This window comes from Ursus americanus, chromosome 11, assembly GCF_024610735.1.
Source record: "Ursus americanus isolate L20-20 chromosome 11, mUrsAme1.1.p, whole genome shotgun sequence".
Lineage (NCBI taxonomy): Eukaryota > Metazoa > Chordata > Mammalia > Carnivora > Ursidae > Ursus > Ursus americanus.
This window is the reverse complement of record NC_142137.1, coordinates 27223374-27243298: the sequence shown is the minus strand read 5'-3', so window position 1 is coordinate 27243298 and position 19925 is coordinate 27223374. Positions and strand designations below refer to the sequence as shown.

General features: G+C 44.7%; 1 protein-coding gene across 13 annotated transcripts in view; it reads left to right on the top strand.

The window, feature by feature from the left end:
* METTL24 (methyltransferase like 24) overlaps positions 1–19925 on the top strand; it is a 122727-nt gene that overhangs the window by 19359 nt on the left and 83443 nt on the right. For all 13 annotated transcript variants that reach the window (XR_015726071.1, XR_015726072.1, XM_087865382.1 and 10 more), the window contains exon 2: positions 15404–15502. Coding sequence is in view for 11 of the 13 variants with exons in the window: in XM_087865382.1 (XP_087721508.1) it covers positions 15404–15502 (99 nt within the window). In the remaining 2 variants the exon portion in view is untranslated. The remainder of the gene's footprint in view (positions 1–15403; positions 15503–19925) is intronic.

The following is a 19925-nucleotide window of genomic DNA, read 5'->3' as shown; positions in this document are numbered from 1 at the left end:
AACCTAAGTGTTGACTTCATTTGGGTACCCTGGATACGGAGAATTGTTTTGGAAAATCTGAATGCCTGGGCCTTACTCCTGGACAGAGAATGTTCTTATTTATAAAACCAAACCACTGGTATGGATGGCAGTCTGTTTAACACACACAACATTGTATCTTTCCTTGTTATGGAGATATGTTGCGACAAGGAACAGGAAAAAAAAGAGTACTATCTCCATTTATAATTTTGTTATTTAAAAAATACAGGCAAGAGAGGGTGTGGATAAGTAAAATAAAGGCACATAGGTTTGGTCAAGTCATTAACTTCATAGGAAAAACAGATCAAAAGTGCTCTTAAGGTTTTTATTTAAAAAAAATTTTTTTTAAAGAAAAAAACCATATAGAAGCAGGAGAGGTGGGTAAGGCAGGTTGGAAATTTAATTATCTGTGTCTTTTATTTGAGGAGTTTTTAGATTATAGTTATTTTGAAACCAAAATTTTTCAATTTAAAAATAGAAGTGGAGAAATAGGAACAGATTGGAGTTTGGTGGAAAAAAATTAGAGAAAGAGAGAAGTACAACAGGGAGGCTCTGTGCAGGGAATTCTTATGTTCAGCTTCTTCCCAAATTTCTTGTGAACTGTGTAGACAGGAGTTTCAAAATTTGACGAAAACAATTCGATGGAAGCTACGGACAGGCGTTCTAGAATAGGGAACATCTGTTGCAAACACGTTTGTTTGCGGTTGATTTCAGGGGGAGCGCGGGCCTCACAGAGCCCTAAATTCTTAATCTGGGAGTGGATCAGAATCGGTCATAGGAGTCTGCAGAACAGAGATACCGCGACTCACCTACCCCAGGCCCCCCTGGAGGGAGGGGTGAATGCTGGGGTAAGACTTATCCATTATGGTTGGGATGGCTGATTCCTAATATTTGTCTAGAATTTTCGGTAACTAGTGTTCACCTTTAACTGAGAGCTGCCCCAGTGTGGTTGGCTTTTGTCTCCTGGAGTCACCTCACTGCTGGCTGGGCTGAGCCCTCAGGGGCCTGGAGTCCAGCCCGACAGCCTCTGGAGTCCGGACCACACCAGGCCTGGCCTGGTGGGAGATGCTGTACTGAGGTGTGCAGTTCTACTGATGGCCAGTTAGGTCCTCCTTGGTCTCCTTAAGCTGTACCTTGGAGAAGAGCCGTGTTTTGTTTTCACAATAGTAGCCAGTGGTTCCTCCCTGCTATTGATTTTTATGTTACTTCGTTTGTAAATAAGTGCTTGTTTTATGTTGTAAAAATGGTGAAGGTTAAAAAAAATGTTTTTAAAGGCAGACAACTCCATAGATTCTTGAGAAGCAAACATAATGGAAGTTATGGTCACCGCTTCCAGTCTTTTGCCTTATCCACAGTCCTAGTCTATGTTTGTATTTTTCTAGCTACACACTGACATTAGTCTAACATCTTTCTAAGTCAATTAATAACAGGGCACTGTCTCTGTGCACTTGTGCAATCGCTACAACCATTGAATTAGCAAAGTGAGTGGAAACCTCGAATGGAAAGTCACCATTTGGCAGTCACTGGTCAGGTAGGGAGAAGGTAGTTAAAACAGTGATTAAACAAAAGTATACACATCGTCTCTTTTAACTCAAAACCTGCATGTGCATTGGTTTGCCAGTCTTTTATTGTGAGTAGGGCCCTTAGCTGGAGTTCTGGTCTTTCTTGCAAAAAACCCCTTCTCAACTGTATCACTCATTTCCAATTTTGGTTTCTTCAAAGTAGAGCAAGAACTTAACACTTGTGAAGCAACCTATGTGCAGAACACCTTTAGAATTCAGTGATTTCGTTCTTCTGTCTTACAGTTACTTCACTCAGACCTCATGCAACAACATTTAAAAATAGCACCTACCTTTTATTGACTTGGTTGTCTTTCTGTGCACAGATTTCATCAGTTTACCTAAATTTTAATTAAATTATAGAACTTCAGTAACTCGTACAACTGATAGAATCTGGTTTGGGAACAAACCAAATGACTCCTGGGAAGAAAATATAACCCAACTGTAGCAGCAGGAGGGCACAGGCAGAGAAGATGCTGAGTTCCAGCTGATCTGACAGGTTGGTTTGGGAGAGAGGTTAGGAATGCTTCCACTGTAATATTATGTTGAAGAAAATGAAAATTGTGCACCATGTTTTAGAGTATGTTGGAGTTACTTTATTTGTAAAACAAATTCCTACAAGGAGGAATGCATTTATTTACCTTTAAGAGAATCTACACAGCATAATTGTGCAGGTGGAATGTTGGGAACAAGATCAGGGTGGGTATGATCAGAAGGCGCATCCCTGCAAGGCTTTCTGGCATCAGCCCCACAGGACAAACAGAGTTCTCACCTCTACATAAACAATTAATTGTTCAGCATTTAACAAATAAAATTTACAGTAGCAAGTATTTATAGTTTCAAGTTTGCATGCCAACAGTCTTTGGAATTATGAATACAAACTTTCAATATAGTAGAAAAGCTTTGTGCTCTTCTTAACAAATAGGTTTCAGTGAAACCTAACTTAATGATTTCAAGAAGTAGAATATGTACAGGTTTAGCTTAAATTTGATAACTGGCATATAAATAGTTATTACCCTTTTTATCTATCGAACATTTAAGTTTGGAGCACCTGGGTGGCTCAGTTGGTTAAGCATCTGCCTTCAGCTCAGGTCATGATCTCAGGGTCCTGGGATTAAGCCCCACATCAGGCTCCTTGCTCAATGGGAAGTCTGCTTCTCCCTCTCCCTCTGCCCTGCCACCCTGTTCATGCTTTTTCTCTAATAAATAAATAAAATCTTTCTAAAAAGCCCATTTAAGGTTGATAATAACATTTCCATCTAAATAAATAAACAGTATTTATATTAAGCTGGATTAAGGTATTACTATAAAGCCCAGCTAGTGAATTTCCCTACTTTCATCAAAGTAATAAAAAAATTGTCCTCAATCCCAAGAATTATATCATGTTCTTCCCTTCTTGGCATTTAAATCAATGTAAAAATGTCCCTTGGAATCATTTCTGTGGGGACTGTAAAGAAGTAAAACACATGGTGTTCTCATGGGTTTGTAGTCTGATTAGAGAAACAAGATCAACATACTCAAAACAGATTACACCAAACATTTGATTCAGTATAAAATGAGAAGTACAAGCAATAATTGTTGAAGAACCTGTTTTGCATAGTTTATTTTGCACATAGTAAAAGCTTGAGTGGTTAGGAAATTGGGGAAAGTATGTGGGACTAAATAAGTGGAATTTGAACTAACTAGTGAATAAGGGAAAGAATTGTGGGTAGGAGAAAAAGGTATGTTCAGGACAGGAGGCATTTAGGGAACAGACCAGAGAGTAGGATTTGTTTTATAATTCTAGAAGGTCCTATAAGATCCTAAGAAGGTCCTTATGGTCTTTATCTGTGTACCTCCTAACTTCCCTGAGTCTTGGCAATGAATTGTCTTTGATTCCACTTATTTTCTTTCCTTATTTCCCTGAGAGTGTCCATAAAACCAACAGTCTGTTCTAGCCTACCATTTAATCTCTGCTGTTGTGGCATTGGGAGGGTTCAGTGGGGATGGGTGCATAACAATGATAATCATGTTTTACCCAGTGCCTTTTAGGTACCTGTATCAGTCAGGACAGGATAGCTTATGCTGCAGTAACAAATATCCTCAAAATTTCAGTGGATTAAAATAACATGTAATGTCTATATTAACAGGGAAACTAGGTATGGGGAAGAGAAAACTCTGAGAACTGGGATGGAGGCAGCATGGAGTAGCAGAGCAAGTATGGGACTAGTAGCCTAGAGGCCTGGCTCTGAGTCAGCCCGCCTCCTCCTACCTATGTGACATTGGTATGCCATTTCATCGCTCTGAGCGTGATTTTCTTCAATCATAATATAAAGGAGTTGGTCTAGCTCATCCTTAAGTTCTCTTTGAATACAGTGATTCTCCATAAGTATGAAACAAGTAAAACTTGGAGCTGGAAGAGTTTCTGTGTTCTGGATTCTCCTTTAGTCCTTCTTTCTCATACCGTTAAGAAATACGGTCAAAATTTTCATCAGCTTAGATCTGCTATATTTATTTGCACAATTTGTCCCCTTTACTCTTGTTATTTCTAGTCTGAAGTGGGAAAAGGGGACTGGGCCAGGGTTGGCTGCCATTTTAATAGTTTCACTTCTAACCTCAGGGATTCGCACTCTCATTCACCAGAGAGCTCTGAGTCCAGAGAGTTCCACGGTGGCAAACCCAATAAGAACTGACCTCTGAAAAAGTCTGCTGCTTTCAGCAATTCTTCATGTTCCTGAAAAAGCCCACTTAGTGATACAGATTGTAGATCTTTCCTTCCATTTAGGGTTGAAGCTTAAGTGCTTTTGGTTCCAGAGTTGTCCAGCGAGCTTTCTCTGCCTTGTTTTAATCTGCTGGTAGCTTCCCACAGATGACAGAGAAGCATTTATTGGGGTGCTTCTACTTGTCAGGCACCATAACTTACAGTGCATTCAGACAGAAGAATGTTCTATAAATATAGAATCACGAGAGGAATGTCTCAGAACTGGAGTCTTATCTCTAATCGTCAGTAGGATTCGCTCAGGCTACCTAATACTATATCACAATCAAAAGGGCCAGAGAGTGGCAATATGGACAATATGAAAGTGACAAAAGAGTTAATAATGGATGAAAATATACTGAAAACTGAGACCTACATACACACATGCATGCATACATACGTAATTGTTTGCAACTGATGACTTATATTCAATGGGATGTGATAGCCTCATCAGGAAGCTGCTGATGCCCTTGAACCACGTGGTAAAAGGTGGGTGGTTTGGCTGGAGTCCTGGACTCTGCTGTGCTCTTTTCCTTCTACCCACCCTGGGCTGTCCTACCCATGGCAGAGTACCTTATGTCTTTCTTGCTTATGTCCTTTCTCAAAGGAGACTATTCAAGCACCATCCAGTGTCTACCACTGATTTCCAGGGAAGGTCTTGCTCCCCACCTATGTGCTGTGCCACATGTGGCTGCTGTTGCACGTGTCAGCCTTTGGGGGTGGCTGCAGGGTGCTGTAGCTCTGTGATTCAGCTGCTTGGGGGTGCAGCCTCTGGGATGCATTCTTTCTGCCATGATCCCTGTCCCCCTGCACTTGGTGACTCTGGGTGATGCATTTTAATTCTCCTTGGTAATGAAAATCACATCTTGTTTAGACTCTAGAACTAAAACACTTTCCCTATAAGATTGGTGAGCAGCACTGAGTTTTACCATCGACAGACTTCCTGTTCAACATTGTGCCACAGAGCCTCCTCAGAGGCTCTAAGGCTGAGAGGCTAATGGGGCATCTGCATGGATGTGACTGGCAGTTTCGAGATCACAGTGAGGGGGCCTGTGTGGAGACCTGTGGTTTGGCCTGAGGTTTGAAGACTGATGTGAGCTGAGAGCCACCAAAGAGGCCTTATGCAACCCTGATTCCCAGGTGACCTTGTGGGGAGGATGGAGATGGCTGTGCAAGGATTGGGGAGCATCCCCTCTTTCATACCCCCCCATTCCCCTCTTCACTTCTCAATTCCTTTCCCTCCATCCCACTGGTTTTCCTGCCCCCCCCCCCCAATCTGCTAACTCCACTTCTCCTTTGGCAGCTACTAAGGATCCAAGGATCCTTGAAATAGGTTTATAGGGGTGCTGCAGACCTTGCCTCCTGAGGCTGATGATTCAGAAACTGGTAAATACTTGGGGGAGATGTTAACTGACTGGGGTTTTCTAATTGGAGTAAGTCCATGAACCCTTAGCAGATTGATATTGATTCAGATGATGTTAAGCTTCTAGGATTTTGAATTCCAGAAGGTCTAGGTCCCCTATGTGTTTTGAATAGGGTGTGCATATATGTGGAAGTGTTCATGTGTGTGTGTGTGTGTGTGAGAGAGGGAGAGAGAGAGAGAGAGAGAGAGAATCCTTAAAAATGTGATTCCTGTTGTTTCTAAGTTCCTATTTGCTTTCTTAGGCGAACTTTCTTATGTAATCTTACTTTCATAAGGCAAATGAAACTCCTTCCTCCTTTGCTGGTTGACGTGGTGGTAATCTTACTTTCATAAGGCAAATGAAACTCCTTCCTCCTTTGCTGGTTGACGTGGTGCCACAGTGAGAAACGTGATTTGACATTTGAGTTCCTACTATGTATGCAGACGCTGTATAGTTTCGACATCATGAAAACAAATGAGAACCTTTGCATCGCATGGATCTATCCAGGAATTTGGCTTCTCTTTCACTGTCTATGATAAAAACCTGAAATACATTATGTTTTATTCTTTTAGCCATTCCCTTGTGCGTTCCAATCTCACCCAGACTTGAACTATTTTGACACGCACAGAAAACGGGGGGAATTTAAAGATGTCAGTTGAAGAACAAAACCCAGATCAAATTTGTTTGGCATTTCTTTCCCACTTACTGAAGATAACTTGGAGATTAAATCTAGAGCTGAGCATCTATTCTTTCTTGTCCTTAATTCCTTCCTCAAAGTTATCAGGGCCTGCTTGAATTATAGTGCATTTTTTCTTGTCAGGGTTGATTTGATTTCTGGTTCCCTCGCCTCCCAGCCTACACTCTGTGTAATGATGCAGAGGTGGCAGATTGATGGGCAAAGGATTCCGAATGCTGCTCTGGAGTTGGGTTTCAGCATGTGTGCTGTCTGCTGCCAGAGGCATTTAGCAGATGGACTTGGAGAGGTGGGACTGAGCCTTCAGAGGGAGGGGCCCTCACGGTAAGAGGCCCCTGTGGGATGGGCTCTGCTTTTCCCACCTCACCCTTCAGACCCTGGTCCACTGCTAAGGCCATCACAAGATTAATAGACTCAGCTTTTGTTGTGTTTAGTTTCAAACAGTTTGAGTATGATGTGTCTGGGCACGGATTTCTTTGAGTCTGTTTGGGGCTTGCTGAGATGCTTAAATCTTTAGGTTTATAACTGTTGTCAAATTTGGGCCCCTTTCAGCCATTATATCTTTACATATTATATATATATATATATAATTTTTTTTCCCCTCTCTTTTTTTCCTGCACTGCATTCTTTCTCTTCCTCCTCTGGCATTCCAGTGACTGAAAGTTAGACCTCTTGATACAGCCTCACAGGTCCCTGAGGCTCTTTTCACCTCTTTTTTCCTCTCTGTTGTTCAGATTGGATACTCCCTGTTGGTCAATCTTCAAGTTCACTGACTGTTTCTTGTGTCCTATCCATTCTGCTGCTGAGTCCATCCACTGAGATTTTTGTTTTGGTTATTGCATTTTTCAGTTCTAAAATGTCCTTTTGGAGAGACTATGGACTCTGGGAAACGAACTGAGGGCTTCAGAGGGGAGGGGGGTGGGAGAATGGGATAGGCCGGTGATGGGTATTAAGGAGGGCACATATTGCATGGTGCACTGGGTGTTATACGCAAATAATGAATTATGGAACATTGCATCAGAACTAAGGATGTACTGTATGGTGACTAGCATAACATAAAAAATTATTATAAAAAATAAATAAAATGTCCTTTCGGCTCTTTATATCTCCTATTTCTTTGCTGAGACTTTCTATCTTTCCACTGGTTTCAAGATGTATGCTCTTACTTCTTGCAGTATTTCTATAATAGTTGCTTTTAAGTTTTTGTCAAATAATTCCAACATCTGTTTTATGCTTGCATTGGCATCTATTGATTGTCTTTTCCCCACACCAGTTGAGATGTTCCTGATTCTTCTTGTGCTGAGTAGTTTTGGGTTATATCCTGGACATTTTGTATATTATATTATGAGACTCTGAGTCATGTTTAAATACTACAGATAAGGTTGATATATTTGTTTTCACAGACAGTCTGGTTGGATTCACGTCTCAAATTTCAGCCAGCCTTCTGGGGATTGTGATTTCAATATCAGTCCTGTTTTCAAAGCCTTTGTGGTGTTTTCTCTCAGATCTGTCCCACATGCATGCCACCCACTATCCGGACGCTGCAAAGGTCTGTCACCTTGTTTCCCAAAGCCTTTGGTATGCTAACAAGGGTCAGATCCATGCTCCTGCAGTTCAAGGGGAGCACAGGACTTCATAAACCGCTTTATGGGTTGCTTTCCTTTTCCAAGATTTCCTCAGTATTATCCAGTTCCCTGTGGTTTCTGAACCTCTGGCCGGAAAGGTTGGGTTTTAGTTACCTCTGCTCTGCCCGTGCTTTGCTGCATACTTCTGGTAACTGTGCCGGAGTCTAAGGCTGAGATGTGGGAGAGAGACAGAAAATACTCACTAGGGGCTCACCCCATCTTCTTACAGTCACAGCCACAGATCAAAGAGTAAGCTTCCCTTTCGTCAGAGTTTTAGGTGCCTGTGGCCCTCTGCTTGGTTTCCACCACTGCAGTGGTGGGATGCTTGAACGGAGAAAAGGAAGAAAAAGGACAGGAAAAAATGGGGGATTTTCCCCACTCTCTCTGAGCATTAGGAGACCCCTTCCATGCTGGAGTCTGAATGAAGAGGGGGCTTCTCCTGATGCTCTTGGTCTGTACCAATGCCCACTTCTAGTATGTGGCTGCCTTGAGTAGGGGGCAGGAAGGAGGACCCCAGAAGAAAAAGGCATGGTGACCTCACTGCGGGTTCCGTGGTACTTTGAATTCTGGTCTTCTTCTCCAATCTGCCTGCTAGTATTTACTTTTCAGATTCCTCAAGTCACTTCTCCATGCCTTCTGGCCAGGTTTTATTGCTGCATTCAGTATCAGACACAGGGTCGGGGGGCTCCTGGGTGGCTCAGTGGGTTAAGTGTCTGTCTTTGGCTCAGGTCGTGATCTCAGGTCAAGATCTCAGGGTCCTGGGATCGAGCCCCACGTCAGGCTTTCTGCTCAGCAAGGAGTCTGCTACTCCCTCTCACTCTCCCTCTGTGCTTTCCCTCTCTCTCTCTCTCTCAAATAAATAAGTAAAATCTTAAAAAAAAAAAAAAAAGGAAAAGAAAGGAAAAAAAGAAAGATACAGTGTGGGGGTGTGCTTACCCATCTTTATCCAGAAGTGAAACCGAGATTCTTTGTTTAAATGAAATTTTTGCATGGAGTACCTGAATTTTAAATGTCACCACAACATGTGTAACTGACCCTTGCTCTTTTTGAAGCAGGCCTAAGTGTGAGAAAAAGGCCCACAAGCACAGAGAGGGGAAGGTGTGTAAGCAGCCACCCCAGATACTCATAGAGCCCCGCACACTCACTCAGGCCCAGTCCTAAAAACCATGATTATCTAAGGGCATTACAGAAAGGTAGTGGCTGATGCTCGCATACTCTCAGCTGCGCCTGGAGACCCAGGTCCTGCCCAGGGACTGTATTGCCGCCCCTCCCCCAACCCAACAACTCCCACAACCCCCTTCTCCTTCTAAAAAGGAATAAACAATTTCCTTCAATCATTGTTTCCTGCCCACTAACAGATGCTCCTAATTAGCACACAATTGCAAAATAAATAGATTTTGCTTGTTTTGGGTTTGTTTCTCCGAGAAAGCTTAGACTTCCCCAACAGCACATCAACACATGCTCAGCGGGTTTTTTAGTTTGACTCAAGGACTCACAACCTTGTTCTTTTCCACGGGCACGACCGTAATGCAGAGAATCTGTTGTTAGCCATCTCTCCCAACGCAAAATTACTGGTTCTAAAACCTGTCAGGAACTTGCTTGCTGTGGGAATATGCATTTGGGAGTATTGAAACTTCATAAAAAGATCTCAAACACTTCACCAGTTATCCAGCACAATAAAGAAACAACCATTTAAATCACTCATCCTGTAATTTTATCCCTAAAGAGCTATGGCATTGAAACAGAGAAATGGACCATTAGAAGCTATCCTTTGGCTTATTTTATATTTGTATTTTACAGAAATATGTTAAAAAAATGCTTGTGGTATGATCCTTGTTTGACAGTTCCTATGGGGGCCCCATGAGGTCATTCACGTCTGTGTTGTGGGGGGAACTGTCTGTGAAGAAGGAAGCAGTTATTGCAGGGTGCAAGACAAGGAAAGCTTGTGCACCAGGCAGAATCGATGGCTCTCTTTCTGGGTCATGGGTGGGTCTGCTTTTCTTAGTAATTTTTTTTTTTTTTTAATGCAACCAGTTTTGCTTGGGGCCTGTGGTCTTGAATTAAGACATTCCTATTACACGCGTAAGTGTAGGCTGGTAGGCAAAAGAGTACTTTAAAACATTGCTTTGTCTTTCGCATTATCTTTTAATAGTAAAATCTTGGAATTCAATTTCTTTTGCTTGAAAGAATCATTTTTTTTTTCAAGAAACAAATTTAATGCTGAAATCATAAATTATAAAACTACCTGAAAGCCTCAAGGCTATGCTCGTTGTGGTCTTTTTGAGCTGGGTCCATTATCTGTGTGCACTGGCTTGGACTGACTCAGTAATCACTTTTTTTAAACCCCGTGGGATGCAGAATCTCAGATGTCTGCAAAACAGCCTCAGGACGACATGAGTATATATCTTCTGCTATCCTTAATCTTAATTTTTGGAATTTTTTTCTCTGCACTCAAAACATACTAGAGGAAGCCAGCTCACTTTTCAATGCACGTGGCCTGGAGAAAGTGCCAGATAAAGCCTTCACAAACAAAGTGGGGGCTGCCTCTTTCCCTCAGAAGTCTGGAACCCTGTCTTCCCTGGGCCGCCTGTCCATGCTGGGGGAGGGGCTCCTTTGTATGAGTAGCCTGGTGGCTCAGGGGGCAGGACCATGGACTGCAAAGATGTAGAGGGGCCCTCGTCCCTGCAGTGGCTCACGAGGATGGCTCCTTCTCTGCGGCAGCTCCCTGTTGTGCTCCATGTGACATTTTAGCCCAGGTCTACTGGGGACAGACAGACCAGCCCCGAATGACAGTACAAGCACCCCTTTGTGCTGTAGCTGCTCCTTTACCCAACCCGAGAGGAAGTGGGGGTGGCAGACAGGCCTGGGAATCCATGTTTCCACCTCCTGGGAGTGACGGGCGTAGCATCGTTCTGAGCACATGCTATGTGGAGCACATGGGTAACAGTGGACGCTGCCATGTAGGGAATTGTTTGGGGATAAAATCATGATAAAAAAATTTTTTTAAAAGAAAAAGGGCTTTTTTTTTTTTTTTGCTTTGGTTTGGTTCTGCCTTGTTCTATTAAACACCAGCCATTGGTGTTCTCAGGCGCTCAGAGAATTCTGTCGGCGGGATGTTTGGAAGGACAAATATTGATGCGTGCGCTAGAGAATTAAGACAAATGATAATTGAAAGAGATGATAAAAGCTAGTGGCTTCCGTGGGGAAATAATCACGAACTGCTGTCAGACTGATTCCAATAAGAACATTACTTTATGTGAAATGTTTTTTAAACAGCTCAACCAAAGCATTAAGCCAGACTACTTCTAGGGCATCTCTTCGCGGCATGTTTCTATCACGCGTCCGTCCGACGCACGTCGACGGGTAGTCACTGGTCCAGCTGCCGCGTTGAGCTTCACCGTGATCAACGCTCCGCTGGCAACGAGCAGTATCAGACGGCACGCAGGACCCCGTTCGCGGATCCTGAAGATACTCTGTGGTTTTACTGTACTGATTCACCATGCGGATTCATGGTTATTGATTTGCCAAGTTATTTTTGTGGGTCCGCTCAGGTGAAGCGGCCCCTGCTGTGTTTAGGGTGTCTCTGTAATGAAGCCTTTGGGCTTTCTTGCAGTGGAGACTGCTTGCCACTATCTGCATTTGTTATTTTTTGGCATTTATGTTGGGGTTATACTTGGGGCCTCCATCTCTTTGTGACCCCATTTACCCAAGAGAGATATCTGTCAGAGCCCCTGAAGAACTGCATGGCATTTATTGGGTTAAAGCTGTATTAAATTATCCTGTACCAAATTGTAACCCGGAGCCTGGCACGAGGCACGAGTGTCCACTGAATGAATGAATGACTCCCTGGTCAAGTCTCATTGCCTCTTTCCAAGGAAGCGATCCAGGAGACCTTCCATTTGCCTCTCCAGATCCACTTTCCACCCTTCTCCTTCTGTTCTGCACCCCCAGAGGCTGACTAACCATAGCCTCCCTCTTCTCTGCCTTCTCTTGCCTTTGACAGTTAGTGTGGGTATATACTAGGACTGGATGTGCTGGGATTGGCTTTGTTTCTTGATTGAATGCCTTCTCCATACAGTGCCCCCCTCTGGGTTCCACAAATTCCTCCTCCTCCTTGTTCCTTCGAGCTGAGGGTTTGTGAGGGCTCTCTGGTGCTACCAGCCATGGATATTACACTATTCCTCATGCATTTCCTTAAACCCTGCTCACACCTTTATAAGTAGTCTTTCTATTAAATTCTTCTCAAATTTGCCAGTGGGAAGGCCACCGTATCCTGCTGGAACTCTGACTGATATTTGCCCAAGTCACCCAGATGACAAAGTTAGTTATAATCTAGATATCCTAATCTGTCTCTCTTGCATTATTTCAAGTAAACACTCTCTTCTAGGCCAGTCTCCCTCCAAATTAGAATCAAATACAGCCGGGGTCAGCAAACTACAGCTATGTGGGCCAAATCCAGCCTGCAACCTATTTTTGTAAACGGAGTTTTATTGGAGCACGGCCATGACCATTGGTTTACTCGCTGTCTATGGCTGCTTTTGAGCTGGAGCAGGAGGTGAGGAATTGTCACAGAAAGTGTACGGCCTGCAAAGCCTAAAGTATTTACTGTTTCACCCCTTATAGAAAGAATTTACTGATTCTGGATTTCGAGGAAGACCATCATGTCCGAACTTCATCATTTTTATCAAGAGGCTCCTGGGCCAGATGCTGGGGGCACTTGTGAGTGGCCATAGGATGAGGACACGAGGAGTTTTAACCCCAGGCCTAGACAGGTTTTCTCGAAGCACTGTGTTGTGGCAGTTTGGCAAGGCACTCCCTCATGTGACAAAAAAAACTGGGAGGTATTTGTATTTAAATGTGCTTATAATGTATGATTTCATAATTAAATAATTTCCTGAAAAGAATTGCTCTCCCTAACATTTCAGCATTTCCCTGTCAAAGTTACCAGACAGCACTCCTTGGGAGAGGCCAGGTTTTGTTCATATCAGTGGTCCCGGACCAGCGTCTGGCACCCCTGGCACTTGACCAAGGGGTAATCAGCATCTACTTCAGAGAAGGGGGAAGAGTAGGGGGTGGTGGTGGATGGTAATAACTGGGAAGATATATTACTGTCCTCAGGCTTTCTCTGATTACAGTCTCGGCCTGCTCAAATTTCACAGAACAACAACAGCTAGAAGAAAACGCCGTGTACCCAGAAAAGGTGCCCCTCAGGGCACACTGGTTACATCATCTGTGGGGTTCGGTGCAAAAGGAAAATGCGAAGGCCCCTTGTTCAAAAATTATTAAAGAATTTCCAGATAGCATCAGCAGAGCATTGAGCCCAGCACAGGCCCCTCTAAGACGGCACAGGTCGCGCCCCCAGGAGACCGCTGCTGAGGAGAAGGCCGCTCGTGGGAGATCAGTGAGGATTCCTTCAGTCTAGAGAATGGCAGGTGCAGACCTGTCTGGACACTAAGACTGTGGGCTCTAGGTCTTGGTGCGATGATAGGAAGCTAATAACGTCTAACCTGAAATAACGCTTTTCACTCACCAAGTGTTCGCATTTACCTCAGACCCCCGCGCCAGGGGCGTTCCTCTTCCCCAAACCACACACCTGGCTGGACGCTGACTAAGCTGCCTGCTCCCCCACTCCTCCTAGCTTTCTGTTGCACCTCAGGTCCCCTAGACCACCCCATGTAGGGGCAACCCCGCCCCCCCCACATTAATACTGAAGCATAGCAGGGCTAGCCTGTTTAGGTATTTCTTTTTTGGGTGACAGACGGTCCTGCCATAATACTCGTCTTAGTCTTTTTGGGCTGCCATAACCAAACAGCACAGACTGGGGGCTTACACACAAAAGAAATGTATCGCTCAGAGTTCTGGAGGCTGGCAGTGCACGATCAGGCTGCCTGCAGAGTTGGTTTCCAGGAAAGGCCCTCTTTGGGGTTGCTGCCTTCTCGCCATGTCCTCCCATGGGGGAAGGGGCTAGGGAGCTCTGTGGGGTCTTTTATAGAAGAGTACTAATAGCATTCAGGAGGGCTCCACCCCCCATGACCTAAGCACCTCCCAGAGGCCCCACCTCGCATCATATTGGTCATTAGGATTTCAACCTATGAATATGGGGAGGGGGACACACACATTCAGACCATGGCAATACCTGAGGAATGAACAATGTGTACACATGAATGGTGCCTGTGTCTGTCCCCAGAAACTTCCCTTGCCTCCTTCGTCATCATAAAAGCGGTTTAAGGGCCCTACGCACTCTGCAGAAACCCCCGTACCAGGACACCCAGAATCGTTCCTTATGCCAGACATTCACCCTGCCAGCTGCTGGGGTGTCTCTCCACCCACCTGCTTCCCCACCCTACACCCTGAGCCCTCCTCTTCCCCTTAGAATCATAGCAAGACTCGGGGGAGTTTCTAAGGAGTGATAACTATCGGTGTGGAGCTTTGAACTCGAGGAAGGACTTCATGACTTGTGCTTCCTTTCAACTGGAGCGATCCTACTTTTGTTTCTTCCAGACCCCTGTGATCCCCCAGCCCTTCACCTATCCCACCACCCTTGCTACAAAAGGGGGGCTAGCATTCATCTCTAGCCACTCTGCTTGTGGGAGCTCCTCATGTCCTCTGCTGAAAGGTGGCAGCCCCTTGGGGCGCCTGGGAGGCTCATTCGGTTAAGCATCCGACTCTTGATTTCAGCTCAGGTCGTGATCTCGGGGTCGTGGGTTCAAGCCCCGCATTCAGCTCCACACTGGTCGTGGAGTCTACTTAAAAAAAAAAAAAGGTGGTAGCCCCTTGCTAGAAGGCCACCCTTGTCAGCTGTGGTGAGGACAGCTTCAGGGTCCTCTCCTGCAGGTGCACAGCCCCAGAAGCCAGGCACGCTGAGATCTAGAACTCCAAGGGATGCCGCCCTATCTCCCTGTGTTGGGGAAGACACCCAAGCTCCCCAGGGATTTCAGGCATTATGGTGCCTCAACAACAAAGCTGGCCCTTAGGGAGGGGCAGGGTTCTGAAGCTCTAAGCTTTGGAAACTGTAGTAGGGGAGTTTTCCTTCGAATGGGGAGTGGCACTGTGTCATACAAAGCCACGGTTGGGAGAGCCTGATGGGGTCAAGTGGAGTTTGCTCTTGATCAGATGTCCCCAGGCCTTTGCAGTCTTCTGCTTAACCCAGTAGCTGGGCTTTCCCAGGCCCTGTCTGCTTCCCTGTGACTGATGTGACCTTAATGACAGCAGCTCCAAACTGGCTCCCCACGGCCTGTGCTCAGACACGTTCATTTTGCAGGCAGCTAAAGCAGCCACGCAGCCTCGCCGAAATTCTGTGTCCTTGTCGCCCCCACCCCGAGCGCCTCAACCCTTTAAAACATGGACCTGGTTTCTGTCTTTCACAGGGTCCCCGGTGGCATATAGATCTGCAGCCGTGGGCGGGCCCTGCTCGGTCCCTGGAGGAAGAAGTCTTGCGGTTCCTGAGATACATCAGCACCCCCCAGGTTGTATTCTCGACGCAAGTGGGTTTGGAAACACTGTGAAAGATCCTGAGCAGCCCCCTTTAAAAAAGGGTTTGGTCGTGACGGGGTGGGGAGGTTCTCAGGGACTCCCGGTAGGGACTTGGTAGAGACAGAGTTTCTGAGGCCTTGCTGCTTAAATTTGTCCACTTACTTAGAGGCAGATAAGATGCCTTCTATTTGCTTCAGCACCCTCTGCCTTCCAGGGGCATCATCATCTGGAAATGTTTTAATGATTCATCCCGACGTGTTTTAAAGACCCACTTTAGCAAATTGCTTTGGAAAGCCATTTGAAGCGACAGATTCATGCCCGTGAGTAGGCAGTCAAGTGTGTCACAAAAAACCCCCATCATCTGGAGGTTCAAGTTCCATTTTGTATTTGGAGGAATCTGCCTTCTCGCTTTTCTCCCACAGATGCTCGGCAGACCGAGACCCGCTAGGCCAGAGAGCCGAGGCGATGTTGCAGACAGTCTGAGAAGCTACCGAGTCCAAAGGCACTCAGTTCTTAGGGCATTGAAAATCATGACGGCGCATCGGCCTTTATTAGTGGCTTAACACATTGTGGCAGCTCCCGCCTCGGCTGAGTCTGTGCCCCCAGCAAGGAAAGGGACTGTCCACAGCAGAGTCTATGGCTCTTGACAAGTGAATCAGGAGATTCCATCCTCAAGTAGCCTCATCCTGGGGACAGAGAGACGTTAGAGAAGATCAAGGCCCGAGGGAAACTTTGCTCTGAACTGAGAGGTGTTAGGAAATTAGGAACTCACACTGCCTAGAAGGTGCGTAGGCCCACTGGGAAGGTACCCTGGGGGGCTGGTGTGGCACTGGAGGTCCCTGACTCTTTGGATGTCCCTTCAGCCCCCCAGTTCTGGGCATCCCACTTCTCCTCCAGCACCGTCCTGGCAGCAGAGCCCATTTTTCATCTGTGGAGAGAATATGTTTCTAGATCTTTAGAAGGCTAGTATGGGGTAAAAGAAAGTCCCATTTTTCATATGCAGTCAGACAATTGGATCTTAATATCTGTCACCTAGACATGGAAGTAAAAGCTTGTTGAATTAATCATGAGTTATGTAGGATGATAAATTGATCCCTCTGCTTTACATAATTTCATCTTATTTTGCTGCTGCAAATTAATTTGGTGGACTTTCATAGACTTCATTAAAATGCTGAAATTTTAATTTTATGGTTTGGTTTTACATGAAGGACCTCTTGACTGTGACTTTAAGAAGCCCTTAAGGCACCGGAGAAAAATCCGAGGTGTTAACTTTATGAGTTGGATTTGAGAACTGTGGGCTCCACCCCCCAAAATAAATTGACCAAGTAAAAGCCCCCCAATCCCATTTTATATGTATTTCGGGTTAACGTTCTGTAACTTATGAAAGACGTATTTACCTAGAAGAAGCTCGTGAGGTATGGAAGGGTTATTTCAAGCCCCTCTTGGATTTTTCCCATGAGTTGTACGTTGAGAGGAGAAAAATTTTGAGGGGCAAAGAAAAGCATCCTACAATGTAGCCTGATGCTACCCTGGGCAATTTATTTTGCTTCTCTGACTCTCCCTGTTCTGATCTTGAAAAGGAAGAAAGTTATAAGGATCGTGGTGGACTAAGTATTTTTGAGCACCTGCTTCGTGCCAGGAGCTGTGCCAGACCCTGGGAATACAGTCTCTGCCCTCAAGCAGCTAATAAACTAGTTGGGAGGGTAGATAAATGGACATATATTGTTCAGCTTGGTGGGTGCAACAGTAAAGATATGGTGGTTGGCACTCACTAGAAGGATATTCATCCTCCAGAAAAACTGAGATAAAGTTCTGGATCTCACAGGGGTTTTGTAATCAGGGGTCATTTTGCCCAGGCAAGGTCCTATGCTTTTCTGTACTTCAAAGTCACTGGGAAGCCAGCAGGTGGGAGCTCCTCAGAGATGACACTGATTCTTAATCAGAATCCTTTGCTAAACAGCGTTCCCTTCCCCTCTCTATGTAATGCAGAGAGTTGGTTTTGTTTTTTGGCTGTTTTGGGCGCTGAGGCTTCATTTAGAACTCATCTTGACAATGAAAGCCTACAAAACTGGAAGAATATTAGAGTCACTATTCCCTAAAATTTCCACAGTTAGCAGTAGTGAGTCATAATGGGCCAGGGAGGAAAAAACCCTCTGAAGGTACTGAAGCAAATTCCACCCCACCCTCTGATGCCGCTTTGTAAAATTAAAAAAAAAAAAAAAGCTCTCTCTCATATCTGTGTTCAAGCTTGCACAGCAAGGCCCAGCATTTGGTGTGTTCATCACGGATGTATTCAGTCCTGAATTCAGCAGGCATTTGTGGAGGCCTGTTCGGTGGCCGCGCTGACCAGGGCACACAACCTGAATCAAATACCTGCACACAGTGGCACACAGCTAGGACGCCAGAGTGTTGGGTGGGAGAGCTTCCCCAGGCCAGGGGAGCTTGGAAACAGAAGCACAGGCCAGGGCACAGTGTGGCATTAGACTGCAGTGGGATGGCGCCCCTAGACTTGCACATTGTGGCGGCCCTGATAGCATGACCGGACCTGAGTTAATGAAACACCAGAGGATGTGGTGTTTGGGGGAGTGTGCACCACACTGAGCTCAGTTTAATTAGGTGATATTGTTTTCTAATGTCAAAGACCAGAATTACATCGCTGAGTTCCGGAGTCCATGATACACTGTCTGCTGCTAACAAGAAATGGTTAAATCATAAACAGTGCTCTGTTCTAAGGGAAGCCTCCAGATCCAGCTTTTTATGGCCACCCCCAAACCATATGCCTCTAGGAAGCATGCCTTGCAGCATAAAATTAAGCAACAGTTGCTGTTTTAAAAAAGAAAAAATAGATTTTAAAACTCATCTATCTATCTATCTATCTATCTATCTATCTATCTATCATCTAGCCATCTAGCCATACAACTATCCATTATCTATCTATCCACCTGTCCACCTATCTATCCATCCATCCATCCATCCATCCATCCATCCATCTATCCATCCATTCACCTAATCATCTACCCATCTATCTCTTTGTAAGAGTAAAACATAAAAACCCAAGCCCTGGAGATGCAGATTTTACAACTTTATAACAATAGTGTCTATTATATTTACTGCTACACACACTCACCCTGGGATAAAAGCAACAAAAATACAACTCTTTCCTTAAATTTTGCCTTTCAAAATAATGGTATTACATAAACATACCATTGATCATTGAACTGATTCTTGCCAGAAGTCCCCAAATTTTAAGGGCTCCCTTTGCCAGATTCTACTGATGGGTTGCCAGAAATTCTATTCCATCTTTTGGGATACCAAATGAAATGAGAATAAACTAACCCCTTTAAGGGGTGCCTGGCTGGCTCAGTCGGTAGAGCACGTGACTCTTGATCTCAGGGTTGTGAGTTTGAGCCCCACGTTGAATGTAGAGATTAATAAATAATAAATAAATACATACATAAATAAAAGTAAAATCTTAAAAAATAAATGAATCCCTGTAAGTTAAATAACTAAAATGCATTTCAGAAAACATTTTTTCCTGGAATCTCTTCTTCTTTGCCCAGGCCTAATTTGCTAAAATTACAAGGGGAATTAGAGAGAGAGAACATAATTACTGGAGTTGGAGCTTAGCTAGGAGTTACTGCCCTCGATTATTTTGCTTGTAAGAGTTTATTGAAGCCCTGGCCATAAATCTTAGCGAGAAAGTTTGAAAAATCAATATTTAATTAATTTTTAGGAGCTGAATTTTACAGAGTACTCCCAGTTGTTTTCAAAAGCTGATGTCTACCAGTGAGATGGTTAATAAATGGTTAAAATGGAAAAACTCCTGTGTTATATTTTTGAGCAAGGAGAGGAAAGGGCAACGTTAGCAGAGAGATTGAACAGAAAAGAATGTCTTTCCAACAGGGATGTATCTGTGCAAGATGAAATCTGGGAAGAAGAAGAAATGCTTGAAGTGTCAACTTTAATAGAATAAGACTCTCCTCCATTGAAAGGAAGGGCAGCTGAACCTCAAAGCCCTGAACCTTGGCCTTTATTACTTATCTGATTCCTGGAGGCTTCTCCTTAAGTGTCATTGCCTGCCTGGCTGGCTTTTTGCTAGGGGTAGGTTTGGAGGGGTTGCTGGTTTCCTTTTAAAGATCTGGCCCAAGTGTAGCCTCCTCCCTGAATTTGCTAAGGCACAGGTGAGGCCAGGCTGGAACGTTTCCATGGGGCTTTACAGAAGGGCATCTGTCAGCTCGCAGGATGACCTGCAGGAGAATCACCTGGAGGAGTGCACTAACATGCATGTTCCCAGGCATCGGCCTCAAAGATTTGGACTCTAGAGAACCGGAGTGGGACTCAGGAATCTGTATTTTCAGGTCCCTCCCGGGTCCATCAGAATGTAGGTAGACCACACCTTGAGAAACAGGGCAGGCA